At 38.8% G+C, this 21,594-nt stretch overlaps 1 protein-coding gene across 1 annotated transcript; it reads right to left on the bottom strand.

The window, feature by feature from the left end:
* Nucleotides 1-4,658: 4,658 nt before the first annotated feature.
* On the bottom strand, nt 4,659-20,473 carry LOC131592103 (uncharacterized protein C12orf40-like). Its single transcript, XM_058863379.1, has 14 exons — nt 20,342-20,473; nt 19,244-19,341; nt 18,453-18,492; nt 16,183-16,318; nt 14,736-14,868; nt 14,203-14,269; nt 13,551-13,751; nt 11,535-11,644; nt 8,460-8,992; nt 8,135-8,207; nt 7,408-7,468; nt 6,827-6,893; nt 6,033-6,115; nt 4,659-5,437 (listed from the first exon to the last, which is right to left on the bottom strand). Exons 1-14 carry the CDS (start codon nt 20,471-20,473, stop codon nt 4,817-4,819), a joined length of 2,355 nt encoding a protein of 784 aa, XP_058719362.1. The 3' UTR covers nt 4,659-4,816.
* Between the last annotated feature and the right edge of the window lie 1,121 nt (nt 20,474-21,594).

Here is a 21,594-nt window from a genome sequence, read left to right as displayed (position 1 = left end):
TGCCTCCACCTGCTGTGAGCAGGCACAGCTTCCCTGGGGCCCCTTACCTGGCAGGGCTTATTCCCCCAGCCCCAGGCCGGGTGTCTGCTGATAGCAGCTGGCTGTGGCCCAAAGCACCCTGCTCCAGCTGGCCCTGCTATGAGCGGGGCTTGCACTGGGCAAGCTTGGAGATGGCTGCCAGCTTCAGCTAGTTGGGGGTTCTCCAAAAATTCTTTCATTTGCATGGAGTGCAGCTTCTCTGGTGAGCAAAGCTCCTTACAGACCTCCTGTTTCCCAATAATGACTCCAGCTCAGGAAATGAAATAAATCTTCTGCAATAAGACATATTGGTTTGTCCTATAATCAGCCACAGCTCTGGGTCCTTGAACCAGGCCAGCACCCATGTGCTGAGCATGACACACTGGCAGTAAATCACAGAATTCTCTCTGCAAACGAGCAAAAATTGTTGATTTGGACATGTTTTCTCTCAGCTCTATTAAATAATTCAACAGGCCTCTTTCAGCCTCCTGCCTTATCTTGACTCACTCACTCTCCACCTCTGCTTGGGCCCAAGATTCCCCATCACCTGACACAGAGCTGGTGTATCAGCACCCTCTGCAGCTGTGTGCTGTGTGAGAGCTCACCGTGCGCTGGTTGTCAGCTTGCACATCCAGAGGGCTGCAGCACCTGGAGCAAGCACCATCAGGATGTGGAGTCACTGCAGTATGGTTGGAGAGAGGGGAAAACGTTCAGTATTCAGCTCAGGATCAGGAGACCTGGCTGGAGTTCCACATCACCGGCCCTGGAGAAGCAAGCTCTGATCTGGGTGACTGGATTGTCACCTCTAACCCATCAGAGGCTGTCAGGGAGAAGAGGCTGAAGAAGCATTGCGGAAAGGTCATTGACTTTCATGAGGACAGATTAGGCACTGGATACAGAGAGTTAAATATTTTTTCCAGGGAACCTCATCCTCCCTCAATCTGCTATCCACTGAAACCCTTAAAAAACCAATTCAGTTTCTACCAGAGAAATAACTACTTGTATGAAGACTTAAGCCTCTCATTTCCTATAATGATAATCCTTCATGAAAATAAAATAAGAATTTCTACAAAGTTTGTGGAGGCTTTTGGCAAAACATCCAGTAACAAACTGCCCATTAATGACCAAACTTCTTTTGGCACTTTCCCAGAAAATCTTATCTTTCAGGTTACTGTAATTAGAACTGATTTTAGAGGAAAATAAAATTACAAGCTGCATATTAAAACTGATTCCGATTGAAGCTTATGGTAGTATTTGCAATGAGAGTTTTTCAATCTGTGTTTAGAAGCATTTGACTACCACTGATAAACAAATGCTCCTGTTTTTTTGGTTAATTAGAGGTACCCTTCTGTCCTTTTCCCCAGCAAAACTCTACTTATAATTGATGCTTACCAAACGTTAAAAACATGTTTATTTCCATGGTCTCCCTGGAGGCTCAGCATGCTGCCAGGAAGAATGACATGGATGAAAAAGTAGTGTCTCTGCCTAAGCTGTTGCCTCAGAGAAAGCTGGTGGTGCCTGAATGCATTTAGTAAGGTGACAGTCATCACTATAGGCTACAAATACTGATGGATTAATAGTATCAGCTGTTAAATTATCAGCTGAAGAAAGCACAGTTTGAGTTTACTACTTCCTATTAAACCAAAGACAGCTCTTCCCTGAAGTTGCCAAAAAATCAGGGAAAAGAAAGTACCTGAGCAGAGGGGCAGACTGGTGCTGGGCTAAGGAGAAAGCATGAGCCTCTTTTAATGCAATAATAGTAATGTAAATACTTTAAAATACTTCTCTAATGGCTAAAACGAGCACACAGCCTTACTTGTCATCATTGCCAGCACACAAACCACTACAAAGATAGTTTTCTTTCTTCAGATTGCTTTGCAGTTACAGGTAAAAGGAAGATTGTAATTTGAATTTATATTCTCTCATCCAAAGGCTTTGAAACATGATTATCTACAGTGATTGATATCCCAGGTGGTGAATTATTGCATTAGAGACATATGCAGCTCTCATGTACAGCCAGTCAGAGGGTGAGTTTCTCACACTGGGCAGTGGAATTTCACTGCAGTCCAGGCTGAAACCTGGCTGGAACTGGACAGATTGTCAGAGCTTCTATATCAGTGGCTGAAGTGAAAATAAGCAATACCCACTGAGAGGCTTTAAATGATGATAAATATGAGCAATAACTTAATAAAGAGCATTTGAAACCCCCCCCCCACATACACCCATATAGTGTAACTGTCCCTCTTTTCCCCCCTGCATTCCAACCTGCGTTCTTTGTCCCATGGGTTCATAGGCACAGACTGGGAATGTCTGCTCAGAGGCCACCTCTGCAGATCTGGAGTATCTGCCTGAATGTGGGTAGCTTCAGTGTAAAACCAACCACGGTTTAAAAGTCCCAGCAACAATGCCACCATCAGAGAAACCAGGAGCAGAACTTCTACTCCAAGTTAATAGCAGTTCATCTCTTTTTGGGTCACCAGCACCACTCTAACCCAGACAGCAAAGAACCCTTTGGCCATGAGGCAATTTTACGTCTGCTGGGGTAATAAAACCCCTCCAGTCTAAAGCACACAGTGCTGGACCCTTTAGCTGTTATGTGCCACTGTGGCCTCTGCTACAGTGTATTGCAGGCTGGCAGGCCAAGTGCCTTGGGGACACATCAGCTGTGGGGGTGGCTGGGAAGCTGCACAGACCCACCGGAAGGACTGGCAGGTACGTACCAGGTGTGAGGGTCTGTTGGGAAAGCAACATTCAGGGAGCATGGGCTGCTGCTGGTGTGGCACAATCTGAATTGACTTCGTCATACTGAGTGAAAAACTATGCTTTAGAAACCACTGGTAACAGCTGAGCTGTCAGAAAATCATAGCTGTTATTCAAATAAATTATATCTCCTGTGAAGAAGATGAATATTGCAGCTTAAAAAAAAATTACTAGGGAGTTTGCTTTGACAATAAATTGAGGCAACCTAAAAAAGAAAATCTGCTTATGTCAAGCCTTAGGAAACAGGCAGTGAATTGGCTAAGTGATAGTTACACAGTTTAAGTGTCTGGCTGTGCAAACCACTTCCTATGTATGCAATTTATACATATAAAAGACAATGCTATTTTCTTCCAAGTAAAGTCCACTGAAATTTCTGAGCTGCTATTTTTAAAAATAGCACAGCCATAAACCTGGAAACTGTTGAGCAATGTAGACCTTCTTTTAAAAATGGCTCTTAGCTTAAAAAATAAAATGCAACAGCAAAAGCAGCCACTAGTTCAATGGTGAGAACAGAGACAAAGAATGGTGACGAGTCTCATCTAGGCTGGGTGACACCCTTTCTACAAAACAGAAAAAACCCTGACCTGGTGGGAATAAGGGCAGTGAATCTTTTAACAGCGGTCTCCAAGAGAAAAGCACAATATATTAAACTTACAGAGGCAAATCTCCTTTTCTGTTTAAGGAAGTCTCCAGTGTAGCTTTTGCCCAAGCCCATTTATGGATGCTGAAAACAGGCAGGGAGCACAGAGCCTGTGTGAAACTAAATCACACAAGGTTCTCACTCTGGTCTGAGAAATCATAAGGAGGAATCCAAACAGTCCTTGTAGAACAACAATCTTTGCAGGGTTGTTTGGATCCCTGTTGTTTCCTTGCAAGAAAAGGTCAAGAAGTGTTGGGTGTACCCAATTGTCCAATAATAGTGATGCGTTGGTTTAATGACCAATGAGAGTTTTACCTCTCAGACCTTCTCGGATCTGCATATAAATGGAGATTGGGAATAATAAAACTTGCTCTCCTGTATAACCCAGCTAGAGAGTCCATGTCGTACTGCTTCACCATTCCTAATATAGTGCAACAGCCATTTTGTGAAGAAGAGGAACCCTGCATGCAGCCAGCTGGCTAGTGCCAGCATAGGCATTTATATATATATGCATAGGCATATGTATATAGATATATATACACGGGTTTTTATATATATATACACATACACATACACACAGAGTTAAGACAGAGAGATATCTATATAGAAGTGAAGGTGCATGGATCTGTAAGTTGATGTTAGTAACAGTGAGTCTCCCTGACCCCTTTACCATGTGGTAAAGGCCTTTTTAGAAGGCAAGAATATAACCTAGAAACAATATTACCAGAAACTTTTATTTGTAGCTTCACACAAATACTGAAATGAAGAGGCAAGTAATTCATATTTTTAATTTGCAGACAGAATACAGGAACACATGAAATATTTTTTAGATTAACAGCCAGAAAATGAATGAATGGATCTGCTATGGAAGGAAAATTGAACATTTTTAAAAAATGTAATAAATTAGCACTTTTTAAATTACATTCCATTCTATGTGTGCAGATGTATATTTTCTGTTGTTTCCCATTTTTGTGTTTAGTATGAACACATGACAAAGGCAAGTTTTTCTGTTAAAATGGGTGTGAATCAGACAATGGCTCTGAACTCAGAGCCACACTAAATATGTTTTGAAGTAGAACATCTTCCCATTACCTTAAAATAAACAGTCAATCAATTCCAAACTACAGAATCCTATATGGTGAGGAAACCAATATAATTTCTAACATTTGTATTTACTAGGCTACTTTAAAATCCTTTGTTAATAGTTGGATATTTATAGAAACCCATACTTTGAGATAGCAGTAGGTAGACAGAAACCCATAATTATTGACAGTTAAAACAAACAAACAGTAAAAATATTCTTTGGCTAACCATGCTAGAAAAATCAGATTATGCCAATTGAATGAAATACACTGAGAACAGGACAAAACTATTGTGTTCTTTACGTGCCATAGTTGATCACTGCATATTTCTCTCCTTCATTTTATCAATGTAGTTCAGCACCTCTAGAGTCCTTCTGCCAGCCAAACTGAGGTACTCGGCCTCAGAGGAGAGGGCGTCTGTCCCAGCTGCGCTGCCGGTGCCCGCGGGCTGCGGCACCTCCTGCACTGGCCGTTCGTGCTCTCCTGCGCTGCCGGCAGTGCTGGGTGCAGGAACCCCGCCCGGGCTGCTGGCAGCGGGGAGGGATCCCCCACAGCTGCACACCCTCAAGGTGTCACACTGGGTGCCTACATCCACCTTCCCTACTTCTGTCACACAGCCCTCGGTCTGCGACCAAACATCGCACCTGGTGCTGCGAGTGACATGCTCCCTCTTAGGAGCGCGGTGTGATGCACTCTGAGACAAGGCTGTGTGGGTTTTATTTTCCACCTCTGTGGCACAAAAAATAAAGTTTTTCTCCTGAAGATTGTTTGCTTCTTCTCTAGCCAAAGTACTCCTGGGCTGTGTACCCACACTTCGTGTGTGAGAGCTCTTGGGAGCCTCTCTGCTTGCTGAGGCTGAGAATAGGGCGGCATCATGTGCCTTCAAGAACTGTTCATTCAGATATTCCTTCTTTTTGGCCGTGTCTTCTTCTTCAGGCTGTTTGAACACAATGGTGTAATTGTAACTGTTCAAATAGTTCAGTAACTAAAGACTGAAGTAATGACTTGCTAATAACTAAGTGAAATAAACAGAAAGGCCAGAACTAAACAGAAAGGCCAGAACTGTCTACTTTTGGTTGTTTGCAGGTTTTTTCATTCCTTCTCCAAGGATGTACCTCTGGCTCTTGGTGAAGCGAAGGTGGCCAAGGCAGACCTTCACTCTCACATGCAATTTAGACTCTTACACCATGGCACATTTGTGTTTAAGAGTGACTGAAAACACAGTGTGTCAAATCATTCTGCTTTACAGGCATGTAATCTAAGGCAGCTATACAAACAGGAAGAGCATAGAATGTTACTTAGCATCTTCCCACAGTCATGCTACTGTAATTCCACAAGGCCAGTCATTATCAAGAGAACAGACCACGTGTCTGTCAAACTACTTAGGAAGATTTACAGCTAATAATTTATTGTTCTCATCACATGTGAAGTTATCTCATACAAAACAAAATGAGATTCCAGCTACATCCACCTATGGCACTCGGGCATAAAGACATGATTCAAATAAAGCCAGCCTACAAGGGTTTACTCACTGTGTCAGGACTAGAGCTCAAATAGCTCTCAGTCTGCCTTGGGGAATAACTGTGAGACAGGCTGCTGAGTGGTGACTCCACATCTTAAAAAATTAGATAAAAAAGAAAGAAAGGTTACTCACCAAACATTCCCCAAAGATCCAACTCTCAAGTACAGCACCTGGAATTAAACATTACTATTTCTGATGCAGTTTTAAGATACTGTTTAAAGAACAAGATGTTAGTAAGACGAATCTAATTCTTAGCAATAGCCAGTCCTTCTCAGGTCAACACAACAGAGCTTGTGCGATTGGTTCCCCAAAGCCTCAGCTGTGCTGTTAATCAGCAGCAGAACTGTGCTACTCAAAAGGAGGAGTGACTCTGTAGAGCGCAGCATGTGAGAGAACACAGCAGACTCCATGTGCACAGTGGCTGCCATTACATATTTCTCCCTTGGAGGCCCCTGAGAGATCTTCCAGTCTGAAATGGAGCCAGCACAGCTGACCCTACAGCTACTGAGAGACTAGGAAGGATGTAGGATTGCCTAGCTTACTCTGCTCCCTCTGTCCACATGTGGAGTGACAGCATGTAGTCTAGTGGAAGAGATTATCTCTTCAAGGAAAAACAAAAACAGCTAATTCTTAGTTACCTGGTAATGCTGGTTGTCTTTTTACAGTGCTGTGTGAATCAGAAATACAAGCCCTCATCAAAGTAAACATCCCAAAAAGATCATTCTCCATGGCTTTAAAAGTACCTGTTTCAGTTTCACATGTAGAGAAAAAAATTTTAAGTGATAATGTTTAAATAGTACTAACCCATCTCCATCTCATGAAGATATGAACTCACTCCAAACTTATACCTTTCCTCTTGTGCTGTTGTGAACTGTTAAAAATAATAACATATTAATAGTGATTAGCATCTCAGGTTAAGAGAGGAACATTCAGTTTCTGTATTTACATAAAGGAGTTACTGCACTGTACCACAAATTATTTAAGAGGTATCTTTACCCCTGAGTAGTACCATATGTGGCTTCTACAGGCAAGATGTCTGAAACAGTTTATATATGTTTACTGGCACAAAGCTCCTTTATAACACAGAAGCATCCTGCATATAATGTCCAGGCATTGCCAGCAAAATCTGATCCTAAGTGTTGATGGGTAGCTTATACAACATCATTCAGGCACCAGCTGAGGTGTTAATGAAACCATGTGAACTGTAGACCTGGAAGGGTTAACCACATCACTAGCAGCAGTTCTTTCTGAATTCCATGATGGAAAAGAAGCTTCCACAGTAGTTAACTCAGTAAAGCTATATTCAGTCTCTAACTGTTGTGGACATCTCAAATGAATCATGCAAACAGTGGGTTTGACAAAAAATAAATATTTTTTAAAGTTACCTCTTCAAATATAAAGAGATGGTTCTGATTCCAGGCTGTTTCTTTCACAGGCTTGTCATCACTGAGGAATGCAAACACAAAGTTCTCTGGTAAGTTATTTTCCCCCAGTATTTTTATTTTCTTTCTACGTTAAAGCCCTTACTGGTGACTTTTCAATTTTTAGTTTGTCTTCAGTAACCATTAAATGCTCTCCACTACTGAGATCACTGGACTTATCTCTGAACCTGAGATTTAACACCAAGAATATGTTTTTCATAAACTTCATTTCTGTTGAAGGAGTCAAAAAAAGAAAAATGGAGTCAAAGCAATGGCAGAAGATAGTGCTGTTTTGTAAAATGGAAGGTGCTATGTATCAGTCTTTGAAAAACAAGTCTTTAGTAAAACACAGAGCACTGAGCGCATGGAAGACACTTGCTCTGTAGCCAATGGAATGAGACAGAGTATTTTAGAGGACAAGCCAGATCAACAGCTGAATTTCAGGAACTCCAAACTGTCTCATGAAGTATTTCTGTGTACTTATTACGGGCAGATACACAGAAGTATAATGGGCTTATCTGTGCATAAATTCATTCACGCTGTACAGTACTATTCTCATGGAAAAAACTTGAGTCCTCAGTAATACTGTTTAGAATTTTGCCTTCCTGTGCTCTTAGCATGATTTCTCCAGTTCAGCAAGGTCTTTGCAGTTATTTCTGGTTAATAGATTGGTAATTTCCATGACACTCACCTTTTTTTTCTTGAAGAATTCTGCACATTCTCCTTTAGGCCATTCTGCTGATCACGGTGATAAGCAAATGTCTCTAAAATTGAAAAAAAGTAAACCTTGATTTTGAAATGCAATAGTTTTGAATTTTGAAAATGCAATTTGAATATAAAAGCTTCTGAAAAGTTTTTAAAATAATTTAAATAGTTGGATTTAAAATGATGTGACTGCATTCTGATGATTCATGACGTTTTCAGTCAGGGCCGACACATCTCTGTTTATAAGAACATATGTCTTTAAAAGGAGAATAAAACCCAGAATACATATGTCTGTAGAATGTGACACGCACCAATTTTTTCAAGGTTTGCTCTTTTTCCTTTCATTTCACAGGGTATGAAGTAGTGCTGTCCCTCATGGCATTTCTGCAGGTGGGTTTTATGAAGTCTACTGGTTTCCTCGTAGCTTGTACTTGACGCATTGTTACTTTTAAGGAAAACCTGTTCTGGAGCTGTGAAAATGCCCTCAAGGTGTCTGTCTACTGAATTTTCTTTTGCATTGATTGCAGGATAAACCCTTTCAGTATCATAAGAATAATTTATGTTGGCAATTTGATTTCTAACATCAGGAACAGTGAAAAAAACATCAGTATTGCTTTGGTTAGAAAAAGAATTAAAATGCTTTGTGGAAGGATTATTATGGATTGGTTGAGTCTCGTCTTCAAATAGTGCCAGAAAGGAGCAACCACTTCCATCCTGGGGACCTTTTAGTTCTGCAATTTCTTTCACAACATCAAATATTGGTTCTCGTTTTCCTTCACAGTTGTCTGATTCATTACTGGCTATTATCACTGGATTTTTCCTGGCAGAATTCATGCAGTCTGGCCTGGAGGTAGGCAATGAGGTGTAACAGGAGGAGAAAAGAAAAAAAAAAAAACCAACATTTTTCTGAGTACACAAATAAGCAAAATACTCACTGTTAATGTAACACTTTATGGTAACTTGATGATAAAAATCTCAAAAACTTCACTGCTCATTACATTTGATTTTGTCCTAAATATACAGTATTTCAACTGAAAAACTGTGTATTTTATTATGTTTTATATCTACTCTATAGTAAGATTGATTTAAAAGAGGTTCTATTTCTTAATGTCTCCAAATATACAAAGCCATGAGGCACATCCTCCTGGACAGGGAACTGTGATTTATAAAATCAGCCACAGTATGTCACTGCTGCTCCACCAGCTGACCAAAGGCAGCCACTTCGGGGAGAAAAAGAAAAAGGGAGGAAAATAAATAAAGAGGAAGATAGTTTCTTCCATTCATAAAAGCAGTTTGCTTAAGACTATATTTCTCTTCCATACTGAAAACCCATAACAAGGGACTTCCATTTGTACTTGAAATCAGTAATCCTGATTCAGCACAGAATTTTTCTGTTCCAGTGTCAGGAGGTCAGTCAGACATTTTGTTACCCTACTTCCCTACCTCACTTCTGAGAGCAGTGGTTTTGAAGATCTTATCATGTGAGCATCATGGACATGAAAGCTATCGTGCTTTCACTTACTTGGCTCTTAATCTAGCATTTTCACTGACTGGTTTCCAGGCTGGATCTGCTGACTGACCTTTCAGAAACTCTGAGCAAAAAGATGAGATTCTTCTGAAGGACATAGATCTGGCAAAAAAGGCCATTCAAAAAAAGCCCTTTAAAAAAAGCCTTCCTTTAAAATGTTCTGAGCAAAGCTATCAATAGAACTTGAAAACTGAAATGTAGTACAGAAAACTCTTACTGGAGAAAACACCTGTGGTGTTTGTTCAGCAAATACTTGGAATTGGATAAACATTCTATGGAACTTCAATGAGGAACTAGTTTCCTCTACTTACAGAAACATCACTGGGACAGTTTTAGAAGGCTAAACACACTAGAGTTTATTCCTGAAGATGCTTGGATAGGTCTACATGAGGAAGGCAAAACTATTTTCTGAAGCAATTCAGAGAGTCTTTATCAACTCCAGCTGAATATTTTGTAATGCAAAGTAAAATTTAAGAGTAGATGAGGAAATATGACATAAAAACTTTTAATTAATATTTAATAACCTCGAGGTTCCAAAGCTCTCAGAATTATGCACATTGATTATATCATCAGTATGTTACATTAAACAATTGTATAAATTTATACTCTATTTTCATATACAGTGAAAGAAACTCCCTTCACAGAATTGTGATCTCCTGAGGTGTAAGAATTTATGGCTACAATGGATCAAAACAAAACACGGAGAATAGAAAGAAAGAAATTTGCAGAGCAGTTGGGAGATGTTGTTAGTGACCCATGAATGGGTAGAAGATGAGATGATGTAACATAAGCAGATGTGTACGGGCCTGATAGCTGGAGAAATGAGAGATGTAGGTGAGATAAGGTTATATAGGGGTCCATGTAAATATATTAATTAGGAATTCACTCAGCAAAGTGAATTCTATGCTCACTTTAGGTTTTGTTGGAGAAAGTCAGGAGAATCTACAAGAAGAGTGGAAGTTAAGGTGGCTGATGTGTTTAGTTATTATTTGTCCAGTGAGTTTATCGGTCACATGACTCCCCAAGCAAGGCTGCAGGCACTTCAGGAATAGCAAAATAATGTATGGCCTTTTTATGTCTCTATCCAGCCTAAACCAGAGATGGACAGGAACTTTCAACCAAATGGCAGACCTATGGAATAGAAGGAGTAAAGTAAGGTTGGCTATGTAAGACCTCTAGGTCCAAGGGAGAGTCTCTTAAAAGAAAATAAAATAAAGTGTTCACTACAAATGAGTCTGGCCCTAAACCACCTGTGATTTGAAAGATCAGCACATACAAAAATAAATATATTCTTAATTTCTATCCATTCTTTTAAAAACAAAGTGTATATTCTCATAGAAAGTATCACTGAATCAGTTACAGGGAAAAAAAAGAAAGCTGTAGTAGGATCACATATGAAAGAGGAGGAAAGAAAATGCTTTGTTCCTGGAATCCCTAGTATTAATAATGTAGGTACAGATGCTCAATTGCTATTCCATCAAGATCATCAGAAAAGCACTTGCAATAGTGCCCTGAACTAATAACACTTGGGGCAGCTTCCCCCTGCAGCAGCTTCACCCTTCTCATGGCCTCTTAGTAAATCTGTGCTGTCATTCAAGGTGAATTCAGCAATACTATCATGTCTGTGACATTGCAAAAAGTAGATCATGGTTTCAAGTGCCTACCCAAAATTCAGACTGTGCTGCTTTTCAGAAAATTTAAATAGCTTTGTATGTTTAGTATTTCCATTTGATCTCAATTTCTGTTTGAAAAACAGTCAGTGAAAAAGCCAAGTAACAATAAGATTCAGATTATTTTAGTGTTTTTCTTAATTAAACTTGACTGTTATTTTCCTCATTAATGTAAAATCACTGCCTACCTATCAAACGGTTTGAACAGCAGCTCCTGAGGCACCGTATCAGACCTCCTGAAAATACCCTGGGTTGGAGGTTTTGTATTCCAAGGGTCTTGATCAAAGCTGTTTCCTGGCTGAGAAAACAGTTGAAGCTGTCAAACTGTGAATATACATAATTGTTACAGTCTTTAAAACTTTCAGCTTGAGTTTGCAAAAATATACATATTTTCCTATTATTTTTATTTCTTTATATCTTAATAGCAGAAGCCCAAACCTCCTTACAGCCCAACTGTTGCCAAACAAACTTTAGCCAACAGATAACTACTTTGAGCATGACAGTAACGGTTTTTTCTCATCCTATTGTCCATTTATCTGATTCTTAGCTACCCATTTTGGCTACTAGAATCCCACGGGAAACTTTGTCAAAAGCCTTCCTAAAGTCAAGGTAAATAATGCCTGCTGTTCTCTCTAATTCCTAGAGTTACTAATTCCATCATAGAAAGCAGTTGGGTCCACCAGGCAGAGTATGACCTTGGAAAATCTGACGGCTGTTCGCAGACACCTTGTTCCTCATGTACCTTGGAATTGCCTCTGGCAAATTAATCCTTCCAGGGAGAGAGATGATGCTTCCCCAAATCATGCTTATGTTTTTGCAGATGGACATAATATTTGTGTATTTCTTCTCAGTGGGAAGCTGTGATCACCACAGTCTTACAAGGGTGATAAATATCTGCCTCACAGTGGTGTCATCCAACATCCTGAATACACTGGGTTGGACTCTGTCCAGTCTCATCTATTTCTATATGTCCAGGTTACCGTGGATTCTCTAACTTTGTTCCTTCCCTGCTGTTCCATACAACTCCCCACAACTCTTGACTGCATTTTAAGATGAGACAGAGAGCAGATCTTGTCTGAAAACCTTGAAGCAAAGTAGTTTTTGAGTACCTCAGGCTTTTCCATGTCCTTGTCACCAGGTCTCAACTCTATATAGCAGTGGACAGCATTTTCCTTGGTTTCCTTTCTTTGATGACATACCTACAGAATACCTTCCTTGCTGTTCTCACCCATTATGATTTTCATCTCTGACCATCCTAATGCCACCCCTCCAAGCTGAGGGGATACTCCTGTCTTCTTCCTGGGTTGCCCATCCTTCCTTGTACATTTTCTCTTTGCATTTGACCTCAGTCAGGAGTTCCCTGATTCAGCCAAACTGGCCTCCAAAATCTAATCATTCTCTTGCACATAGGGGTGGATTGTTCTTGTGTTTTGAAAACATATTAGTTGGGCTTCTTTGTTCTTCAGGTCAGCTTCCTGTGGGTTTTGGCCTACTCATTCCCTGAACAACTCGTCATCTCCCCAACTCCTGGAGCATTCCTTCCTCACTTACCTCAAGACTTTAGAATACCACTGGTGAAACACATAGAATTTGTTTTATTATTTCCAATGAATACTATATTAAAAATAAACAATATTATAATTGCTATCACTTTTCTAAGGATGATTTTTTTAAGTATCACAAAGTTAACAAAAAGAAAAAATAGTAACATGCATCAGAACAAATAACTTTCTATTGTTTCTTAAAAGTAAGGAGTTAAACAGCAGAGCACTGAGAATACTGTAAGAGCTCTGTTATTCACTGAGACATTAAAAGATAAAAAATTATGTCGTGGAATCACCTGTATTCATGCAACATCCAGTTACACTAACTGTATGTTTAAGAAAGCTGTATTTTTAACTATAATATATTACAGTTTTCTTTATATAAATTTACAAGCCAGGAAAAAAAAAGCCACCAGTATGTGACTAATTCTCTCTCTGTAGATATCAGCAACACTGAGAGCTCAGTGAACAACAGCTCAAGTTGAGCTCATTTCAGAACAATAAAATAAATATATTTATATATACAGAATATTCATTGCCACCAGCCAACAAAAAAATGTTGATCCATCATAATTACCATCACCATTACACAAGTTTTACACACCAAATAAATGGAAGTTAGTTTAAAATAATTCAGTGGAAGTAAAATATTAACCAAACCTGGTTTTGCAGCTTCTTTTCATAGGTCTTTTCCCAAATGTTGCCCATTAGGTTTGTGTTGAATTTTTCTTCTGAAAGCTGTGTACAGTTAGAGAATTGACAACCAGAGGAGGAAAATGGACAAGCACTAAAAACTCTTGCCATGTTGTCTTCATTTTCCATACTAGAATCAAGACAGCCTAATTCCGTTCCTTGTGACAGCTAGACAAAACATAACAAAGAGATAATTTATTTATCTAAAATTGATTTGATTTAAGCATAAAGTTCAAAGTAATCAAGCCATTCCATATCTTTTACATCTCTCCACATAAACCACAAAGAAGAGAAAATTTTCTGTTCTGATATGACTTTTCATGAAAAGCTTAAAGCAATAAGGGCTTATTTCAGGGAAATATATTAAGTACCTACTTAATCTGAAGCATGCACACAAATGCTGTCCTGAGGAGAGGTGGATATAAGTACATTTTTAGCTTTTTTTTCAATAAATATGTAAGTTGTAGCAGGAAAATAATTTATCAATATAGTCCTAAAGAGAAAGAAGGCTTCATGTGTTTCAGTATCCATGAGATTTGGCCTCTCTTTGAAAAATCACTTAAAAATACAGTAATTACTGCACATTTTGAGTCTTATATCAAAAGAACAATAAACTTACATTATGTTGGTATTTTACTTTTTCTGAGAGATGCTGTCTTCTGTTGTCCAAAACTTGCTTTTGTAACCTTGTAAAATGAATTAAAACAGATTGTGAAATACAAGATCCAAAAGATTAAAATATTCTGAGTATTAATTTCAAAATAACTTATGAGTATTTTCCAATACATCTTAAAACAGCTTGATTCTTAGGTAGTTATGAGCAGCCTGTCTGTGAGTTGGCCATTTTAGGGTGTCCAAAGCTGGATGGAAAAACAATTAAGTGGGTAATCCTTTTTGAATAACTTGCTCCTTGAGATAAACTTAGTGTATGTACAGACACATTACCTTTTTTAAAAACTCTCTCAGTTTCATGTGCAGTTTTTTATTTAGAATTTATTAATTACTCTCCCACAGTAAGAGTATCATTGGAATGGCAGAAGTGACTGTGAAACTTCCCTGTTTACAATGATATGTTAAAACTATCGTGAAGTTCCTCTCCCAGAACTTCACTGTCACACTCTTGTATAACTATTGCCTATTTTATACAAGTACCTGCTCTGGAGAACATCTAAGTTTGACTTGTGTTGTGTTCGTAGGGGTGATGTGGGAAGCTCCAAGTTATGTCTCCTGATAGGTTTTTTTTCATCTTCAGTGATATCAATGTGGACTGGCTTCCGCATGTTGTCTGCAATGAATGTATTTGGTATGTCATTGCTGGGCTTGGAGAAAGCTTTGAGGTTCCTGAATTTTCATTAGAGTACAAAAGCTATTGGTTTAGATTTCTTAATCCATTTAAAGTCATATTTGTTTCTTTCTTAGCTGTTAACAATAAAAAACTCTATTCTAAATGGCACGATAGTATAAAATCATTTAGTCAGCCACCGTGTGTGTACAGGTTCTGTTGCTTTCCTCAGTCACCTTCTATTCTTCTGAGCATAGGACAAAAAATGTTCCATAATCTGGTTTATGAATATGTCACAGATGACAAGAATCATAGAAACATAGACTCATCTAGGTTGAAGAAGACCTTTAAGATCTTTGAATTCAACCAATAAACCAGCACTGCCAAGTCCACCATTAAACTATATCCTTAAGTACTACATCTACATTTAAAGAGCTATGACTAAAGTTTTAGTGATGTTTCTCAAGAAGTTTAATAATGGATTTTAGGAAAGATAATCTGGGTAGAACTGACAAGACTATTCCAAATGCCCCCAAAGTTATGAAAAAGGAAATAGATGGGAAATGGACCCATTCAAGAGCAAAGAGGAAAAGAAATGGATGTGGGGTAAAGTTAATGAATAGAATGGGGGAGGTAGTAAGTGTGTGTAGTAGTTTAGAAATAGTATTCTCCAATTTAGTGTTCCCACTGAAACACTTCAAACCATGTGCCACTCGCTCCCTCTCCCTTCTCCCTCCTTTCCATCTCCCTCTCCCTTTCCTTCTCCGTCTCCCTGTCACTCTGGAGAAAGATGGAGAGGAGAATTGAGGCACAAAAGGTAAATATCATGGCTTGAGATAAGAACAATTTACTGGAAACAGCAATGAAATAAGAAAGGATATTAATAACAGAGTGATGATTCTCAGGTAGGTGCTCACCACAGGGAGCACAATGTTCCCTGGCCACTCACTTCCCATTACTCCACCAGACGGGACTCCTTCCCCTGCGGCTCCCTGTGCACGTTGTGAGGAGGTGCAGAATCACCTCACGGTCCTGGCCACGCCTGTCCTGGCAACTGCAAACATTAACCCTGGCCTGGCCTGGAACCAGGACACTGCACAAAGCTTTAAAGGTGAAGTAGGCAGAAGCCAAGGTTATTTGATTCTTCCTATGCCCTTTTTATTCAGTCATAATTTTTGAATTTACATATAATTTTTTATTTTAAAAATAAAACACTTACTTGAGGGTTAAGTTGTAAATGGAAGAACAAGAACTAAAATAACAGCAGTAATAGTTAAGAACAATTAATTATGAGAAGTCAGAATACCCAAAACTCACCAGTGTTTTCTTTTTTGATTGATATCTGGTTAACCACATATAGATTAAGAAGATCCAAACTGACTGCTGAACTCTTAGGAGATGATACTTCCAGGACCTTCATTTTTGACTTAAGTTTCTTTCTTTCAAAATATTCCTTAGTTTTTTAAAGGAGAGAATAAGTTTTGACAGAAGCTTCAACATTACCAGTATAGGTAATTCTTTTGAAATTAGCAAGCAAGATTTAGCAAACTATTCCTAATATAAAAATACATGGTTAAGTATCTCTGAATGCTCATGCCCCATTTGCTCTTATTTTATATTGCCTTGAAAAAGAATGCAAATATAATATTCATATTCAAAATAAATCATTGTTATCTTGATGCCAAAAATTTAGTCCTTAAATGCTTGTTTCTCAAGCTTTGTTTACAACCACTGAAAATACTTCTTAAAATAAAAGATACCAAATGTGGCAAGGACAAAGACCTAAAAAAATTTAAAGGCGCTTTTCAGGAAGCATATAAGATAACCAAAAAAATCAGCAAGATTACATACACCAGATGTGCCATTTATAATGACACAATGAGTTTGTTGTTGTCCAAATTTGTCTCTCTTGACAAAGAAAATAGTCATCTGACCAAAAAAAAAAAAAAACCAAAAAAAACCAAAAAAAAAACCAGAGGAAAAAGTAAAAAAGAAAAGTTTCTAAGATTAAGAATTCAGAAAGAATTTTTGTTACAAGGACTAAAAAGACATATGACTGACACTTTGAATATATCAGGACAATAATATAGGAAACAAACGCCTCCATTTTGCAAAGACTATTTATAATCATCTTAAAATCATTAAGTACAGCAGATGGATAAATAAACCCAGTAAGTTTTTGGTTTTTTTCTAAACAAGAAAAGGATATTGAAAACTGAAGGTTATGCCAAAACAAAAAATAGCATTGGATTTTCTTCGGAAATGTAATTCCTCTCCTGATTGCAGGTTATATGTAACTAATATACTTAACATGTTCATTGGTAAATAATTTTTAGTATAATTTATTATTATCTTTATCTTTCTAGGATGATATTATCTATGGAAAATATCTGTTCTTCAGTTAAGATGAATATCTTCAGTAAGGCAAAATCATCCTGTGTACAAATCAACACTTCAAAATTCATGTTACTTTAGTGTCCACAGCCCCAAAATGTAACCACTTCCCTTCAGTGTCCCAGATATATTTTTCCCCATCACCTCTAAATTACTATATTACTAATTGTATTATGGGAATTAGAAAATCACCACTGTGTTTAGTAATTTAGTACTATATTACTAAAAACAATTTTGTCTTTTCCTGTTTTTCCTCGCCACTGAAGCAAATTACACAGTTATAATATAAATTATGTGGCTTAGACCAGTAATCCCAGAGAAAACAGAGAGCTCATAGGTCTCCAGGAAACTGGGAAAGTGATGGGGACAAGTTGCTTCTTGGTCCCGTATTCCTATTTGTAAATGTTTTAATATGAGTAATTGTCTCTATGCAGTCAGCCTGTTTTTCCTCTATATGCCTGTGCATATAGACAAAAAAAATCTTGTTCTGGGTTTTGGGGGTGTCAGCTTCAGTGGTGGAGCTTCCCTATACTGTCTGTTTCTTTCCTGCTGCTGAGGAGGAAACTGACTCAATTTATTTTTTATATTATTACGGTTATAGCAATTTTTAATAGCTGTTTTATTGATCTTTCCTGTTTGAAAAGTCTTCTACTATGCCAGGGGTAAGTTTGATTCCCTTATTTCACTTTCAGATTCAAAACACAAATAAGCTGTCCTCCTTTTGCAAATACTAGAAAAAGGACTTTAATGAGCCTAACATCCTTTACATGGCCCAGAAGAATGGCTGTGTATGTGTGTGTTAAACCAGATGACCACGTGGTTATCACCTGAGGCTTCATGCAATCCCTTGTGTCCCCACATACCAACAAAACCTGGTAACAGAAGTAATCCAGGAAAACCAAAATTGAGCCCAGGCAGGCATGCATGCATGCATTCATTCATTCATTCATTCATTCATTCATTCATTCATTCATTCATTCATTCACACCTTCTCTGTCTCCTTCCTCTTCTTGCTGTAATTCAGTTCAGTAAATCTAGAACAAGACTTTCTCCCTAAAAGTCAGGGAAACACACTGTAACTGTTTATCTACTGTTTTGAATATCACTCCAATAGCTTTGATAGTTTTACATAACTGAACCCACTAAAGCTTTTATATAACAACATAAAATACAATATGGCTGAAACTGTTTACCTTTTGTTTTCTCCTTTCTTGCTTTAATATGATTCTGCTTCTGAAAAATGCAAATAATTATTATTTAAATTGAAAAAGTATAATCTTGAGTCATGGCTTAAATTTCTCATCAATGATTCAGAGGTTTTAGGACACAAATATATTTATGTTATAATGTTATGTTATGTTATATGTTATGTTATAATAGGTCAAACCTTCAGGTAGTAAAGTCAACACATCTCTGTTGAAGTAATTCTGACTGATCCTAGTTTACTACAGTAAGGACAGGACCACATTCGATATTAGGTCACCAAACACATTTAACATGAAAAAAGGAAACAGAAAAAGTTTTTAGTCGTTTAACTTTAATGCGCATTTCATCAATTTGTAATTTCTTAAAACTTAAGAAATCTTTGTCAATATATTATTTTCTCCTAATTTTCTTTGTCATGCTGCAACATAGCTACAAAGCTGTATTAGTATACAAACCAAAGGAGCACTAAATGAGCTTTTAACTTTTGGTATTTTCCAGAATACTGGGGACATTTTGTAAAACAGGAAAGCAAAATAGATTGACACTACAAGTTGCTGTTGTTTGTGCAATATAGGAGACAGTTATACCTCCAACTACTTATCTCGCCTTATCTATGTCAAACATAGTCTTATGTGAAATACCTACAGAGGTTGGTGCATAAAACTGGAAGTTGGGTTCACTGTTCCATGAGCAGAGTGAGCATGGCTGCAGTCCTTAGGTCAGTAAGATTACGACTTTTTGTGAGTGTTAGAAATACTGACTATTCCCTTGGAATTACCTCTTGCTTAAAGTTAGAGCAAACTTTCCAAACATATGGGTATAACATTCACCCTTGGAGTGGGGAGGAACCCCAGTGATGTGTAGTTTTTCTGACACCTAAAATGTAAACCCCAGATTGACCTGAGGAACCCTGACAGTTACTACCAGCAATAGCAAGCAGCAGGTTGGTTTGTATTTGCTAAATGTGTGCAGTACTCCTACACACTGGGTTTTCTTACAGAGGGTATGTCAGACAGGCATTTAGAACAAAGTTTGGGTTGGTGTTTTGGGGTTTTTCCCAACCGAAACTTTCCCTTCCTCCTGCTTCACAGAGACAACACTCTTCCCAATTTGTTGGGAAGATTTTCAGAGACAACACTCAGACAAATTCCCAGTTTGCTGGGAAGACTTCCAAATGGGTAGGATGTTTTTTTAGTTTGATTCTGCATAGAGTCTGGATGACTCTATACAAAGCTGTGCTCAAAAATGCTGCTTCCCAACGGCTGACAAAATCTGTGGGGTAGATTGGCAGAGGGCACAACACCCACAAAACCAGACCATTATCTTTTTTTTTTCTTTATCATTTCAACTCAGTTTGTGATGTTTTACTTTTTCAGTGACTCTCAATACCTGTACATCCTTTTCTCCAAATGCTAACCACAGCTTTTTGTGAGGGTGTGAGAAAGGCCTCATCCAGCCCCTGTCTGGAGAGACACTGAGCCCAAATGTGACCCCTTGCCTGGGGTGGGAGTGCACCTGCACCTTCTCACACTCTGGCTCAGGAGGGGACTCTGGGGCTGTCACACCCCAGGGCCTGCTGGTCTGTGAGGGGACACTATGCCTGAAACACACACCCTGTGGTACTACTGTTCTGTGGAGAGACACTCATTTGGTCTCAAACACTATGCCCACGTTGTGAGGGGAAATGAGGCCTGAAACACACACCATGGCTGTGCTCGGTTTGTGAGGGGACACTGTGGCTCCACACACAACATGGCAGTGCCTGGTTTGTGAGGGGGCATAAGGATTGTTAAACACACCATGGTGGTGCCCAGTCTGTGAGGGACACTGACACAACATGGAGCTGTTTCTGTTGGCTTTGTAGAGTTTCACTCACCGACTGCCACCGACCCAGTTCATTTTCTGCTGCTGAGGAGGCAGGGAAGGAGAGCTGCCCCGTGTGCTGCTGGCCGTGTGGGTAGAGGCAATGGCTACTCAGGGATGGTTTGCAGCCTTCCAGGAGCGCCATAAGGGCCCTTCTGCAGGGCCTCCACCTCCCGGGGAACACCAGGGCAGCTGCTCTCCAAGCCCCCAGGCTGGCAGAGAACAACAAAAGGGTGGTACAGGGATTGACAGACAAAGGGGAAGGATGCAGAAAGCCAAGCGAGGCAGCTGATGGGGAAGAGGCAATGCTCTGGTTGCTCCTGCCTTTCTACCTCTGGTGTTTCCATGCAGGCTGCTGCCAAAGCCATCACCCTTTCCCAAGAGTCATGAACGTCTTGTCCCTAGTGAATTGATTTGTCTTTCAGGTCCAGCTTGTCTCTGCTACAACCACTTTCTTTTTTAGGACAAGAGAGAGTTTTCCTCTCCATCCTGCTCTTCCTAAGGTATTTTAGGGGCAACAGGAGCATTTTCTATGGATAGATGTTTTTGCTCTTGGTCCTGCCTGATGAGCTGTTGTGTTTAACTGTGACTAACCCTTGAGGAGGGACGCAGAGCCACTTGGGGAATCTTGGCAGCAGCAAGCTCCACTCGCTCCCTTCCCTATAACTCATTTCCATCATCTCAGCAAGGGAAGGCACTCATTTACAAAAAAATCATCAAAATTCTATATGAATCTTTTCCTGTGGTGTTTCTTTGCTGAGTTATTTTTAGCCTAACTTTTTTCAGGGTACTAAAGTTTGATTAGCATTGGTACAACAATGGGAAGAGTGTTCAGAGTAGATATTAGGAGTCTAAAATGAAAAATTAGCCAAAATGTTCTTCTTTCTAATACTTCTAATTTGGCTAGGGTGTTTATAGAATCTGGTAAGTATGCATAATTGTTTCTTGTAACAATACTTGATTAAAATCTTCATGATAAATTATATCTATATTTTAAGTCTATGTGTCTCTACAGCTAATATGACAGATGACAAACTGAAAATTTATTTGATTTCATCACTCCAAATATTATTTTTTATTTTCAATTCCATCTAGTGTAAATGTTGAACTTGCTAATACAATGCGTAAGATGTAGTTTCATGCATAACTAATCAAATCCCTTTTAATTTTTTTTTAAATAAATTATATTTTTATATCATCCTTACTCTTACTTTTTCACAATATTGTCTAGATTCAAAGGAAAAAAGTGGGATTTTCTTTATGTTT

Source organism: Poecile atricapillus, chromosome W, assembly GCF_030490865.1.
Source record: "Poecile atricapillus isolate bPoeAtr1 chromosome W, bPoeAtr1.hap1, whole genome shotgun sequence".
Classification (NCBI taxonomy): Eukaryota; Metazoa; Chordata; class Aves; order Passeriformes; family Paridae; genus Poecile; species Poecile atricapillus.
The sequence above is the reverse complement of the archived record's forward strand: the minus strand, read 5'-3'. Positions and strand labels throughout refer to the sequence as shown.